Source organism: Pithys albifrons, chromosome 24, assembly GCF_047495875.1.
Source record: "Pithys albifrons albifrons isolate INPA30051 chromosome 24, PitAlb_v1, whole genome shotgun sequence".
NCBI lineage: Eukaryota > Metazoa > Chordata > Aves > Passeriformes > Thamnophilidae > Pithys > Pithys albifrons.
The window spans coordinates 1-15,376 of NC_092481.1; the positions used below are offsets into that span (position 1 = coordinate 1).

The 15,376-nt window shown below is 45.8% G+C and overlaps 1 protein-coding gene across 2 annotated transcripts in view; it reads left to right on the forward strand.

The window, feature by feature from the left end:
* Positions 1-9,545: 9,545 nt before the first annotated feature.
* RLF (RLF zinc finger) overlaps positions 9,546-15,376 on the forward strand; it is a 48,151-nt gene continuing 42,320 nt past the window's right edge. Inside the window, exons 1-2 of one of the 2 annotated variants that reach the window (XM_071576781.1) lie at positions 9,546-9,738; positions 14,247-14,401. In XM_071576781.1, coding sequence (XP_071432882.1) covers positions 9,586-9,738; positions 14,247-14,401 — 308 coding nt within the window. In that variant the 5' untranslated portion in view covers positions 9,546-9,585. Of the gene's footprint in view, positions 9,739-14,246; positions 14,402-15,376 lie in introns of those variants that run through there. The other variant, XM_071576782.1, reaches the window with a different exon arrangement.

The following is a 15,376-nucleotide window of genomic DNA, read 5'->3' on the forward strand; positions in this document are numbered from 1 at the left end:
CCCAGATAGGTGAACTGCTGGACTGACTTAAGCTCTGAATTGCTTATGGTGATGTGAGGATGATGGAAGACTTCTTGCGGTGCAGGTTGGTAGAGAACTTCTGTCTTCTTCAGGCTGACTTCCAGCCCAAAAAGCTCAGCAGCCTCTGCAAAGCAGGATGTGAAGTGCTGCAGAGCTGCCTCTGTGTGAGCAACGAGGGCAGCATCGTCAGCAAAAAGGAGCTCACAGACAAGGTGATTCAGGGTCTTGGTGTGGGCCTTAGGTTGAATAGGCTTCCATCGGTACGATATCGGATGTAGATGCCGTTTTCTTCATCGAGGTCTGCCGTGGCTCTTTGGAATATCATGCCGAAGAAGATTGTGAATAGAGTTGGTGCAAGAACGCAACCTTGTTTCACACCAGTGGTTATGGAAAGGGCTCAGAGAGTGCATCGCCATATCTGACTTGTCCACGCTGATCCTCATGTAGCAGGATGATCATTTTGAGGAACTTGGGGGGACATCCTAAACGTTCCAAGATCTGCCACAGGCCTTTTCTGCTCACAGTGTTGAAAGCTTTGGTGAGGTCAACAAAGGTTACATAGAGACCTTTGTTCTCTTCCCTACTTCTCTTGCAGTTGTCTGAGAAAAAACACCATGTCTGTGATGCTCCTATTGGCTCTGAAACCACACTGGCTTTCAGGTAGAAGATCTTCTGCAATAGTGGGTACTAATCTGTTCAGAAGTATTCTTGCAAGGATTTTACCAGCAATGGAGAGCAAAGTAATACCTGGGTAATTTGAGCAGTCTGATTTTTCTCCTTTCTTCTTGTACAGGGTGATGATGACTGCGTCACGGAGATCTGGTGGTAGTTCCCCTTGTTCCCAGCAACGCACAACAAGCTCGTGGAATTTGGCATGGAGTGCTTGACCTCCATGCTTCCAGATTTCAGGTGGAATTCCATCAACCCCAGCTGCCTTGCCAGTTTTCACCTGTTGTATGACCTTGAGTATCTCTCCCATAGTAGGGACTGCATCCAATTCATATTTCACCGGTTGTTGTGTAATGTGCTGAATTGCTGAGCCTTGGACTACACGGTTGGCACTGAAGAGAGTCTGAAAGTGCTCAGACCATTGGTTCAGGATGGAGGTTTTATCTGTGAGAAGCAGTTGACCATCTGCACTGAGTAGGGGGCTTTGAACCTGGTGTGTGGGTCCGTACACTGCTTTCAGGGCCTCATAGAATCCTCTTTGGTCACCCAAATCTGCGCATAGTTGTGTCTTTTCTGCTAGGTCGAGCCACCATTTGTTCTGGATGTCTCGAAGTTTCTGTTGGAGCTCACTGCAATCAAGACGAAAGGCAGCTTTTGTTATATGGCAAGATGGCTGAGTAAGGTGTGCTTGGTGAGCAGTTCTCTTCTTCTTCAGCAATTCCTGGATCTCTTGATTGTTCTCATCAAACCAGTCTTTGTTTTTCTTGGAGGAAAACCCTAGAGACTCTTCAGAGGACTGCAGGATGCAACTTTTAATATGCTGCCAAAGCACTTCAGGAGAGGGATCTATGGGATTATCTTTAAGTCTAGTTTGAAGGTTTACCTGGAAGCTGTCTCTCACTGTGGCTGTTTGAAGATTGCTGACTTGGAGCCTCCTCCTTGGAATGCCGCCTCTCTTACGTTTGGGCTTGAAGTGGAGGTTAAGTCTGCAACGCACAAGGCGATGGTCTGTTTGACATTCTGCACTCTGCATCACTAAGGTATGACGGACATCTCTGACATTTCTCTGTTGTACTAAGATATAGTCAATGAGGTGCCAGTGCTTGGATCGAGGATGCGTCCAGGTTGTCTTCAGGCTGTCTTTCTGTTGAAAGACAGTGTTGGTGATGGTGAGCTGCCGTTCTGCGCAAAACTCTAGCAGGAGGCGTCCGTTGCCGTTGCAGTTTCCAACGCAATGCTTGCCCAGGACTCCTTTCCAGGCTTCAGAATTCTTACCTACTCTGGCGTTGAAGTCACCAAGGATTATGATCTTATCATCTGCAGGAACATTTTGGGTGAGGTGGTGCAGGTCGGTGTAGAATTTTTCTTTTTCCACTGGGTCAGCTTGGAAAGTTGGGGCATATATGCTAAAAAGAACAACATGTTGCTTGTTGTGTAGAGGGAGGCGTAAGGACATAATGCGATCAGAGTGACCTGTCAGCAGATTTTCAAGTTTGGAGGCAATGGAGTTTTTAATCATGAAGCCAACTCCTGAAAGGGGTTTTTTGGTTTTGGGTTTGCCTGACCAGCAGAGTGTGTAGCCAGCACCATGTTCTTTAAGGCTGCCTTCCTCATGAAGACGAACTTCACTGAAAGCAGCAATGTCAACGTTGAGCCGTGACAGTTTGTGGGCAATTAGAGCAGAACGACACTCAGGACGTCCACTATCCCCAGTATCAAGCATGGTTCTGATGTTCCAACACGCGAGTGTTAGTTTGAGCACACCTTTGCAGGCAGGTGTATGCCTTTGAAATCTCTTTGTTTTTGTTTGACCGCATGGAAGATGCCGTTTGGCCGCGGTTATCCAACTGGGTGTAGAGATGAGCTTTGTTTAGGCCACCTTTGCTAGGCCCCTCTCCGTGTGGAGTAAGCAGTGCTGTCCCTAGAAAAGGCTGCTTGGTCATTCAGGATGCTGCCTCAAGAGACTGTCATCTCCGGGGTTAAGTCTCTAATGACCCATATCCTGAACCGCCTGCATGCAGGGTTGGGTCTGCGGCTTCCAGCTGCTTCCTATCACCTGCCGTTTTCGACCCTCGCCTGTCGCTACAGGGCTTTGCAATGTGGGTGAACCCTTCAAGCCTGCGCAATGGATTTTTTAGGTGAGGCACAGCGTGCGCAGAACTGGCCCCACCCCTTACTCCTGAGGTTCATCTGCCATGGCCCAGCAAGCTTGGACGGTGACAGCAAATACCTCAGGATGTAGGTTTGGTTAGAGTATCCTTCTCTTAGATGGATGGCCTTACAGGGCTAAGCGAGCTCCATCTGCCCGGGTTTGGGGTTGGAGTTGTCCTTCTCCTAGGATGGTTGCCAGAGGGCTGGCGAGCCCATCCTGCCCGTGGACACACTTTGTCTGACCCTTCAGCTGAGACCTGTGTGGCATGGGAGACCCTACCGGCGGCACAAACCACCTCCAGCATAGCTCTCAACCTCATGAGGGCACGCAAGCTTCTCCCCCGCGACAATGGGGTGTCCCCGGAGAAGGGGGGGAATATTAATACAGTTTAGAAATACTTCCCTTCCCTGCTACTCGGTACTTCTTTACACATCCATGGAGCAGATTTACTCTATCCGTTGTTCCCAACAAAAGCTCTCCAGCCCCAATCCAAGCTCTCACAGGCACAAATTAAACACATCTGAGGAAATGGTTCAATAAGCAGCTGGAATTACCAGCTCCCACAGTTTGAGTGCCCCTCCCCAAAATTTGAGTGCCCCTTTTCCCAATTTTTGACTGCCCCTTTCCCCAAAATTTGAGAGACCCTCCCCAAAAACATGAGGGCCCCTCCCAAAAATTTGAGTGCCTCTTTCCCCAATTTTTGAGTGCCCCTCCTTAAAATTTGATTGCCCCTTTCCCCAGAATTTGAGTGTCCCTCCCTCAAAGGTTGACAGCCCTGACTAAAAATTTGAGTGGCCCTTTCCACAATTTTTGACTTCCCCTCCCCTATTTCTGAGTGTCCTTCTCCAAAAATTTGAATGCCCTTCCACAAAATTCGAGTACCCTTCCAAAAATTTGAGTACCCCTCCCCAAAATTTGAGTGTCCTTCCCAATGTTTGAGTGCCCCTCTCCAAAATCCGAGTGCTCTTCCCCTGAATTTGAGTGCCCCTCCCCAAGGTTTGACTGCCCCTCCCTCAAAATTTAAGTACCGCTCCCCAAAATGTGAGTGCCCCTCCCAATGTTTGAGTGCCCCTTCCCAAAATTTAAGTGCCCCTCCCAATGTCTGAGTGCCCTTCTCCAAAATTTGAGTGCCCGTCCCCAAAATTTGTGTGCGTCTTTCCCAAATTTTTGAGTGCCCCTTTCCCCAAAATTTGAGTGCATCTTTCCCCAATTTTCAAGTGCTCCTCCCCAAAATTTTAGGGCCCCTTTCACCAATTTTTCAGTACCCATTTCCCCAATTTTTGAGTGCCCCGACCCAATTTTTGAGTGCGCTTTTCCCCAAAATTCGAGTGCCCCTCCCCAGAATTTAAGGCCCTGTCTTGGGTTGAGCTGGCCAAATGCCAACTGTCCAAGTACAGAGAAAAAGTGTTCCTCCCGCCCCCCCCCCCCCCCAGCTAGCCAAGAGAAAAAGGAAGAAGGAAAGATGAAAAAAAACCCCTCTAAACTAGGTTTATGCTGAAACTAACTATATGTATTTATACAGAAAAGAGAAAATGAAAAGAAAACGACAATATAACACACACTTACACAAATTATGTATAACAAGAAATAATTTCCCACTCCCCAATTGTCTATTACTCTAGATTTATAAGCACTCTAAAAGACACTCTGCAAGAAAGAGAAAGTATAACAACAAAATATTTCTACTTCCCTGAAACTAAAACAAAATACGATGCAAAGGCAGCAGGAGCAGGGCCTAACAGACCAGAACAACTGTAGCACATCCTCTCTGTACTTCAGCTATGGTGGAACTGTCTAAGCCACACCCACACACTGGATTTTACCCCTTTTGAGATGATGTTGTAATATGGTATGGAATACAATATTCTTAGCTAGAAGAAGTCAGCTGTTAGCTAGCCCAGCTCAGCTCGAGACAGCTGACAATCCCAGGCCTAGTCTGAACTTTAAAGCCTAAATTTAGGCCTACTCGGCTAACCCATAACAGGCCACCTTCACAAGATTTCAGTGTACCTCTCCCAAAATTTGAGTGGCCCTTCCAAAATTTGAGTGCGCCTCCATGAAATGAGTGCCCCTTCCCAAGATTTCACTGCCCCTCCCTCAAAATTTCAGCACCCATCCACAAAATTTGAGTGCTCCTCCCTAAAATATTAGTACACCTCTCCCAAAATTTGAGTGTCCCTCACCAAAATTCGAGTGCCCCTCCCTAAATTATGAGTACACCTCTCCCAATGTTTGAGTGCCCCTCTCCAAAATTTGAGTGCCCCTTTCACCAATTTTCGAGTGCTCCTGCCAAAAATTTTAGGGCCCCTTTCACCAATTTTTCAGTACCCATTTTCCCAATTTTTGGGTGCCTCTCACCCAACTTTTGAGTGCCCTTTTCCCAAAAATTCGAGTGCCTGTCCCCAAAATTTGAAGGGCCCCTCCACAAGATTTCAGTACACCTCTCCCAAGATTTGAGTGCCCCTCCCAATGTTTGAGTGCTCCTCTCCAAAATTTCAGTGCTCCTTCCCAAAATTTGAGTGCCCGTCCCCGAAGATTTGCTTGTCCCTGCCTCAAAATTTCAGTGCCCCTCCCCAAACTTCGAGTGCCCCTCCCTAAAATTTGAGTACACCTCTATCAAAATTTGAGTGCCCTTCCCCCAAAATTTGAGCGCCCCTCCCCATGTCTGAGTATACCTCTCCAAAATTTGAGGGCCCCTTCCCAAATATTTGACTGCCCCTGCCTCAAAATTACTGTACCCCTCCCCAAAATTTGAGTGCCTCACCCCTTTCTCTCTGGGTGAAAAGCATAAGAGCTTATGACAAGAGGCTTCTCTCCTAAAATTTATTTTAGACGCTGTGTTCTCTGCAGAGAAGTGAAACAGAAGCTATAGGACACAAAATGCTTCTTGTTCTTGGAAAGAGAGTGAAGACAAATAATATGCATCTGAGTAGACTGCCCTGCACTTTTCTCTCTGGCTGAAAAGCAAATTGTAGTTTAGAAGATGTGTTCTCTGTCCAGAAGGGAAACAGATAAAGTTTCTTCCAGAGAAAAAGGAAGTCCTTGGATCATCTTTGTGACCCTTCCCTTGGCCCTCTCCAGCCTGACCAGTTCTCTCAGGTAGTGGGGACCACAACTGTGTGGAGCATACCAGGTGCGACCTGACAAGTGCTGACTAGAATGGGACAATTCCTTCTCTCTCTGCTGGTTGCTGATGCAGCCCAGCATCCTGCTGGGTCTCGGCTGCTGCAGCACACTGGTCTCTCACACATAAGCTTGGTGCCCACCTGCACCCCCAGGGCCCCTTCCACAGAGCTGCTCCCCAGCCGGTTGATCCCAGCCTGTGCGGCACTCCTGGATTATGTTTTCCCAGGTGTAAGACTTCTCATTTGTCTTTGCTGAACTTCATATGGTTCCTGTGAGCCTGCTCTTCCAGACTATCCAGGTCTTCCTGCAGGGTGGCTCTCCCTTCCAAATTGTCCACTTCCCCACTCAGTTTGGTATCATCAGAGGAAACTTGGTCCCATCATCCAGATCACTTACGAAGATATTAAACAATGTTGGTCCCAGTATGGATCCTGGAAGTTTCAACCTCTGACAGGTTCCCAGCTTGGAAAGGGGCTGGTTGTTCCGAGCCCCAGGCAGTCCATGTACAGACCTACATTCCAACATGTAAACTGCCATAGCCTTCCCTACAACGTCCGATTGCCGCCTCCAGGTGTCCTCACAGCCCCCTTCTGAACATCTCTCCCACTGCATTTTCATGCCCGTGTGCCAGTCCAGGGTGGAGCCCTGCTGGACAAGGGACCATGGCTGAGCCCCTTCCCCTGCTCCTGCCCCTGTCCAAGCCCCTCTCCTGGCCACTGTTCAGCGGGGAGAGGGACTCAGCCTGGGCAGGGAGAGGAGGTTAAAAGGCACTAGAGAGGAGTAGTGGAAGAGGCCTTTTTTTCAAGGATCTGTCCTCCTTCCTCCCTTCCTCACAGCTGCTGGAAGGCAGGTGAGGCTCAAAGCCACACATACTGCCTCCCAGGTCAGCTCCTCACTGCAACTGCTCCATGTAATATCTGTGCTGCAGGATCACACAGTTGGCTGCCTTTCCTCAGAGCCTAGGGGTGATGGGCAGGGGAGTTGCTGGCATGTGGAGGGCCTGGCAGCAGGTGATGGTAGCCTACAGAGAGTATGATGTGCTCAGTCAAGTGTGCCTGGCTGCTAGGGTCCCCTCCTCAGCACAGTGTGAGAGAGAAATCAAAGACTAATCAAATCCATCAGGCTGTTGGAAAAAGTTTTATTTGTAATAAATAGTGATTAGGCTTGCTGATGCTGACTCTTCTGATCTGAAGAGCTAGAAATAGTTAACAATTTTCTCAGAGAGTTACAGGGGAAACAAGGTCCTGCCTAATTGTTGCAAAATGTGAAATAAGCGAAACCTTTCTCAAGAAAGAATGCTCTTTGATGTTTGATCTTTGCAACTTTCAAGCCTAATCAACAAGAAGGGAGATTTAATCCACGGAATAGATAACAAGCAGAGCAGTTAACTTAAAGCAGCTAACAAGCAAGCTCTAAGTGATGTCCATATGTTAGAAAAACAAATTAAAGTTTAGGGCTTTGCATACGTCAGTGAGCTCAGAGCTGGTGGGGGGAGGCTAAAAAAAGCTTGGGAGGTAATGCAGAATTTATGGGCCACAAGGTTAGACGCCCCAGATAAGGAAGATGCTAATAAAACCAACACAGTAATTGTGCTGAAATCAGCACTAAGTGGGTTACAGGTAATTCTGGCAGGGAGAACTGTGATCACTGACTCACAGACCACTGACCCAAGAAGGAGAGAAACTGAGCATGTGAACTAATTAGCATGAGAAGGGGGAAAAATATTAACCAAGAGAATACTAATTAATAGGAGAACTATGTAACTTGTAGTAAATGAACTCTTTGTCCGCTAAAATGTGTGAATGGGAGTGCGTGTTAGGGGGTGTGATTCCCCCATGCACCCAGTGCCGCAATAAAGTAACGCCTGCTTTCTAATGCTGAAATTACAGTGTTAGAGAGTTTTATTTTCCCAGCATTTTCAGTGACAAGTCCTCAAGGCCACCACAAGTCAGCCAGCTCTATCAGCTGGTCTGATGTCCTGGTGGTTGTTAGCTTTGCAGATCTGCCATGAGGACACCTCTAACAACAGAGACTGAACAAGTTTTTCAGCACCCTACTCCACTGCTTGGCTGTCCTCACAGTTAAAAAATACTTCTTTATATCCAAGGCCTCATATAATGTCTCATTCAAGGAGGAGACTTTCCCAGATATTGGAAAAGGGAATGGGTCCACTCTAAAGGGGGAGCAAGAGCCCTTCCCAGAAGATTACTCATACGTACAGACTGCTGTTCACCCCACCAGAAAACCCAGACTGAAAATAGAAAAGTTTCCAACAGGAAAACTACTAAAGCATTTAACTTGCAGAATAATGGGGATGTGCGAAAACTGAGGGGCAGACCTGTGGCCCCGGAGTTCCAGATTCTTGTTTCATATTTCTTCTCTCTTTCCCAGGACATCTAAGGCCCTTTTGCTTTCAGTCTGCAAGATAGTTTCGTTATTCCTAAGCTACCTCTTATTTTTCACCCATATCTTTGGATATTAAACATTCCACTTGTTTCATAGTACAAAGCCACAAGCTGAACTCATAAAATGTGTATGCAGCTAGGGAAAGCTTCCCAGATTATTCCATTCAATTCACTCCAGGTCTTCCTGCCTTTCCCATTCCCCTCTTTTTCTTATCTGCCTTGTGGACTGAGGTGGAAAATCACAGGTAATTCTTTTCAAATAGACATAAATGTGCTTCCCTTGCACTGTTCATGCCCAATCAGGCAGAGTATGAAAAGGAAAAAGAGAATCTTTTCTCACTGGAGGGTAGGAACCCCAACCACATGCTCATTATAAAGCCAGGGGCCTCCCTGACCTAAATTCTCAAAAACAAAAAAAGGAATTAGTGCACCTTTGAGCTACCCAGACTAGGATCCAAGGAAAATGCTTTGTTCACTTACCACTTTTTTCCTGCAGAAACCATTAGGGCTTCACCTCCCCTCATTCCTAAGACAAATGAAGACAGGCAAAATGCTCCAGAGGCAACTGCACACCATTTCAACCTCTACTTCTGTGTGGCCTTCAGGGATTCCCTTCACAGTCAGGTGGGGTGAAAACAAACGTGATGGACACTGACGACTTTCTTCGCAGTTTCACAATCTCTTGCCCAATTTTACCCAAGTAGGTCAACTTGTCACTTGCGGGCTCAGAGCAACACACTGCAAAGCCTCCCGACCCATGGACACAACATTTCATGTCACCAGTCATGCTGCAGGTTCTTGGTCAAAGCTATTTGCCATCCTCCCCGTTCCCATGTGTGGGCACCAGCCCCTCCAGCGCTGTCCTCGAGTCACGAATGCTCTGCTTTCAACAATGGGTTGTTAAACCGAAGCTTAAAATAATGGCAGTCTAAGTCTAAGTGAAGAAGCTGACTCTGAGCAGTGTCGGTCGCTGTCGCTGAGGACACCCCTGTCTGTCCCTGCTGTCACCTCCGCCCCCCCCGGCCCCGCCCCGCGGGCCCCGCGCGCTCCCGGCGCGTCACGTGGAGCGAGCGCGTGTCCGCCCCCGCCCCAGAGCGCGGGTCGCGCGGAGAGCGACACGTCACGTGTGTGTGTCACGTGACAGTCCCGGGCCGATGAGGTCAGCGCGGCGGTCACGTGAGCGGTGCCTACGCGCAGTGGGGCCGGGCGCAGATGGCGGACGCGGAGGCCGAGGCGGCGGCGCGGCCTGAGGTGCCGCGGGTGGTGTCGGCGCTCCGCACCCGCCTCTGGCAGCTGCAGGTGGAGCTGCGCGAGCAGGAGGTGTCCGAGGCCTCGTCCCGAGCCTACTGCCGGGGCTTCTGCCAGGTAGGGGCCGGACGGGGCGGGCCGCGGCGCGGCGCGGGCTGCAGGCCGGGGGCGGACGGCGGGGATGCGGCCCGGGCAGGCCCGGAGCGCCCGTGCTGAGGGCTCCGCGCACTCCTTCGGAGGTTGCGCCGCGTGGGGCTCGGGGCCCCGTGCGCGGCTGCCGAGTGGGGCCGTGCACGCCCTGCCGAGGGTGCCCCGTGGGCGCGGCGTCGCTACCCCAAAGCCTTTGGGTTTTGGCAGCGCTTCGGGCCGGGACATCCGGTGGCCCTCGGGAGGGTCTCTGGGACGGGGAGTCGCACCACATTTTCTCGGTATGGTCTTGGCTCGGTTACCTTACCTCCACTTGTCTGTGATTCACTTGCCTCGGGACCAAATCTCTGTGTTCTGCCGTGTCTAAGACCTGCCGTGGGGTAAGCAGGCCTTGCTGGTGAGGGTCTGCTGTTCCTTAAAGTCAGCGAATAAGCTGTGGTTCAGGGATCTTGTCTGAATACTTAATGTAACCCAGGTGAAGATCAGCATTTCTGAGTCGAGGCCTTACCTTCTGTAGAAAAGCTGAACTTAATTAAAACCACAGTAATGGAGATAACTTACTCTTAGAGAAGTTAATGATTAATTAATTTTTGCTTTTGCCCCATCATCATTTACTATGAGCTCTGAGGTTGAAAAATTTTTGTTAGTCTGCTGGGTTGGAGAGTTGTCCCTGTTGAGTCTGAAGACATTGTGCATTTTAAAGTAAAAAAATAAAAGATTTGTTTTTTGAGCTAGTTCAATCACACCTCAGCAAATAAAGTCACAGTATTTGACTGGTGAGTGGCAAAATCAGAGAAAAATGCCTCATGGTGTGTTGCAGGTTATGTGTAAGTGGTGTTCTCCTTCACAGTCTTCCATTTTGCATCCACAGGTTGTGTGCTTTTCTGTACTAGTCTGGGAGGATATTTAGCTCATCACTTACTGAAACAACAGAATAAGTGTATTTACTAGGCCTCAAAATTCTTGCTTCTCAAACTGCTGGGTGCTGCTGTGTACTGCTGTGTGTGTCCCAAGTTCAGCATACAGTGAAGATGTGTGACCTTCCATTGACTCGGAGCCCAGTACAATGTGTGTGATTCATTTCAGGTTTTGCTGAAATTGTTCCCAATGTTGTTCACTGTGTCAAAACATTGACACAAATCCTCAGCTAACGCTTGGTAGTGGTAGTCAAGATTAGCAGTGTATGTACATGTCCAGTTGCCCAGATTAGTTTGGTATAGAAGCTTTGGAGATACTTTATCAATGGAGTTTGGTGAAAGACAGTTTTATTACCTTAAAAAAGGGCAAACACAAAAAATAGAACCGTGAACCCTGTCCTATAAAAAAATGTAGCCCTCTGGGTCCTTGTGCGGTTGTTGTGGTTTTATTTTAGAACACAGTGATAACGCAAATAAAAATGAAAAAGACTGTTCTTGGTTTACCTTCAGTCTGGGACATTTTGGGCTGTCATGCCCATACACCAAGAGGTGCAGTAGGAAACATGGAACTGCTGGTCTGTCCTGCAGCAACTTCAACATAGAATGAATTTGTGGTGTCATTGTGCATTTTGACCACTGTGAGCAGGATGTGATTTTTACATCTCAGTTTCTTCTTCTGACTGTAGATGTTTGTGGTAATTTAATATCTTAAGGTCTGCCACTAAGTGAAAAGTAAGGGACTCAGCTTAGTTTCGTCTGAATGACTTGGAGACTGCCACTGATACCTCCTCTTAAGTTTATTAAGCTACAGCAGAATGAACCTAGAGAGAAGCTGAATTTAGCTGGGCTTAAATTTGGTTTTGGAAAGCAGCTGGCATAAGGGGAGCTAAATGTTTTAGGTTTGCCATCCTGTGAGTACAGCTGCGGAAAAGGCCTGAAGATGCTCAGTTTTGCTGTGAAAATTGCCATGGCTGTTGGACACAAAAAACTGAACCATATCAATAACTTTCCTATGCTTTGAGCTATCTGGATGCTGTTTTACTTGTAAACTTGTGCTGCTATGTGCAGCTTTCCAGTAGGTCTTCCTGGGAGTGATGATGGATGACACAATTTCATTGAAGATCCCTATTTTTAGGCAGGGGAGTAGGGCTGTTGTCCAGGATAATACAACAAAGAAACTTTCAAAGCCTAAATGATGGGTTGACTCTGCAGCTTTGTATTGTACAGGCACGAATGCTTCGCACATTCACCTTGCGAAAATCACGTATGTTTGGGAGCTCAGTGTGTACCTGAACAGCCAGGAAGAATGACTGGGAGGCTGTTTGAGGCTGCACTATCATAAATACAAAGAACAGTTATTAACGAAGCAGAGGTTGTAGGACACTAAATCATCACATCTGCCAATGCCCATCAGCTGCTGTCTTTCTGAAATTTTTAAAGGTGGTGCATTGAGGACTGTTGACTGCAATCAGATATGCTTAAGAAGTGTTTTTCTTAAACAGAGGCTTAAAGCTGTAATAACAGGTCAGGAAGCTTGGGGAATCTTCATTTTAAAATGGGTCTGAGCAAAAAAATTATGCTCCTGAGGAAGTGCAGCAAAGCAGGTGTGCCAGCATTGCAGAACATGAGAATCTGTGCAGTGCTGAGGGCCTGGGCTGGTCTGTAGGTTATGCATTAGGTGGATGTTGCCTCTGTGTTTCTCACCGCAGTCCTCAATCAGATATGTTAGTGGAGTCAAAGAGAAGGAAAGGATAAAGTGTAAATGGGCTTGTGTTAACCAGACTTCAAATGTTTGAATATGCTCTTCTGTTAATTGTGCTGTAAGGTAGTAATTGCCTCTGAATTGTTAGTTGAGTATTCTGTAAATGTGTAGATTGTCTAATTCTGGCAAATTAATAATTTTTCAATTGTATACTTTATATGGACTGCCAGGAGAAGTCTGTAGTGGATGACTAAACAACTAATGTTGCTTGTGAAAGAGCAGAAGGGCTTTGAAGTGCCTCTGTAATACAGTTACTGCATTTGGCTTATTTGTCAGTATGCTAATACTAGTAATGTCATAATGTTCAGAGCTACATATCCTTGAAGTTCAAGCCGTCAATAAGTCTGTGGCCTTGAATCTGTCTCGCACACTGAAACCATTGTTTATATGTTTGGGGGGAAATTTTTCATAAATGGTTACTCAGTGAATTGCCAGTGTCTGTTTTAAGACTTTCATCCTGGTGCTGTGGTTGCACTTGAGCAAGGCTACAGCGTTTTCTAGTAAGTCATTCTGCTGGTTGGCGTGGTTTCCACAGACCAAGTAGTTGATGATCAAAGTGTCTGTCAAAGTGATTGAACACTAAATTTGACTTTTTAAATAGATTGGTTTTAATGGATATATTTTTAGAAAAGTGCAGACATTTGTGTGTTTGATCTTTCTCTGTCGTCACTGTAATGGTAGTGTTTCTGCTGGGTTTACTAAACAGCTGATTTATGATAGTCATCAGTTGAGTATCTCTGGGGATTTTGACAGCCCTTGAATGTCATTTAATGCTATGAAGCCATATATGATTTGAGTTATATTATCAAATCTTTCTTTCATCTGTTAGATAAGCATGATGACTGGTATTACTAGTCATTCACTGCTGCAGCTAATTATCTTTGTGCTGTATTTAAGGATAATCTTCCTTTCCCCACCCTCCTTATGTCTATTATGTGGTTTTGTTGGAAAGTTTATAACTTCCATTCAGCCAGGAGTTACCGAATTCTTGGAGAACAATCCACAAAAATACTGATTTTTACTGATTCTAAGATGGTATTTTTAATAGATTTTTTAAAAAATATAATACGTGATTGTGCTGGTTTAGTGGATGTCTGCATTGTTTTTAGGCTAAGACTGGTATTGTATAGTTAGATTCGTGACAACCCTGGATAGGCCACAAAACAGTGTATAACTGGCCACTTATTTTTTTGCTGTGCTGGAAGGTACGTTTTGTCCTGGAAGTTTCTGGCCATTACAATGACTGCACTTGTGGGATTACTATGGTCAAGAAAAGTCCTTTGAAAAAGGACTATGTAACGGTCTGATCTGAGTTTTGTATCCCTTCCTAATGGCTTCATGTTTTCTGTGTGGGTAATACATGTGTCTTTCAACTACTACACCTGGGGTAATGTTCTTAATCCTGAGCTTCTTCCTGTTTTCCTGCATTCTCACTAGTAATAAAGATTCCAGTGTTACTTATGTGGTTCTGTCTCCGTAGTAGTTGTACAAAACAAATTGAGTGCAGAACTTCTCACTGAATTTTTAACTTAACAGTTAACATTTCTGCCAGTGGCCTTTAGCTGTGTCTCCAGTAGAAATTCTGATGACTTTATCAAAATAATAAATAAAAATATATTTAAATAAAAGGGAGAACTTTTGTTGAGGTGAAAATCTTCCACTTTAAATTCTCCTTCAGGGTAAAAATTCTCACTTCCAAAATTCTTCCACTGTGTGTACTTGATATTGCATATTGATACTTGTTTTTTAAACAAATATTATGTTATGAGAACTTCTAATGATAACTTGTTTTCTTTCAGACACTACTCCAGTATGCTGGCAGTCGAGGTGCATCAGAACATATTTTACCTTTTTTGGAAGTGTATCGAATCTCCATCCAAAGCTTTGCTAATGCAAGACCTTACTTGACTACAGAATGTGAAGATGTTCTTTTGGTACTTGGCAGGCTAGTGCTGTAAGTTTTGAGTTGGTATCTTAATTTATTTTAAAAAAAAGAATTGTACTTTATAAATTAAAGGGCAAGTTGTTGAAATAAGTTTAATGTTAAAGTTAAAATATATTAAGTTTAATGCTTAATTTGACAACTGTATTTATGATTTATCATCTAGAAAATGTCTTTAGTACATTTTTAATCATACCACAAAATGTACTTGAGCATTTAGTTAATTAACAGGAACAAGTCCTAAGGCTTTGTTATTCTGTTTTTGAATAATCATTAGGAAGGTTCTGTTCTTCTTTGGAACATTCTGAAAGTTACTGGGTTTTGTAGGAAAAGCTTAGTGTAGTGCTTATTAAACAGAAGCTTTAATATTGGACCTTCATGCATGGATTAATAAATGCGTATCCCTTGCTCTGCAGATGCAGTTTCTTGTGTCCTTTCCCCTTTAGCGCAGGGTCATTCTGAACATGTCCCTTGCTGAAAAGGACAAGCTGGTTTGTGTTCATGGAAGTCTGGGTTAATGCTGTAGGATAGCAAAGCAGACCCTAGTACTTCATCTTTGACAAATGTCTGTAGACATGGCTTAAAGCACAGCAATTCCTGAAATAGACAACAATTTTACAGTCCATCTGCTGAGTTTAGGTAACTTGTAGTTCTCCAAAGTATGTTTTAAGTGCAAAGCAGCTGTTTGTAATTGAGGATTGTAGCCTGAGGGCTTTCACAAACACCAGTTTAATCAGTTAAGGCAGTTAAATGCCTCCCTGACGTCTGATCCTGTCAGAAGCTCAGCAGGGTCAGCCCTGGTTAGTACTTGGATGGGAGACCGCCAGGCAATACCAGGGGCTGTAGGTTCTCGTCCTGAGGACTTCAGTGTCACTGTCCAGGCTCACTCGGCCGTGGCAGATGAACCTCAGGAATTAAAGGGTGAGGTCAGTTCTGCACACGCTGTGCCTCACCTAAAAAATCCACTGTGCAGGCTGGAAGGACACA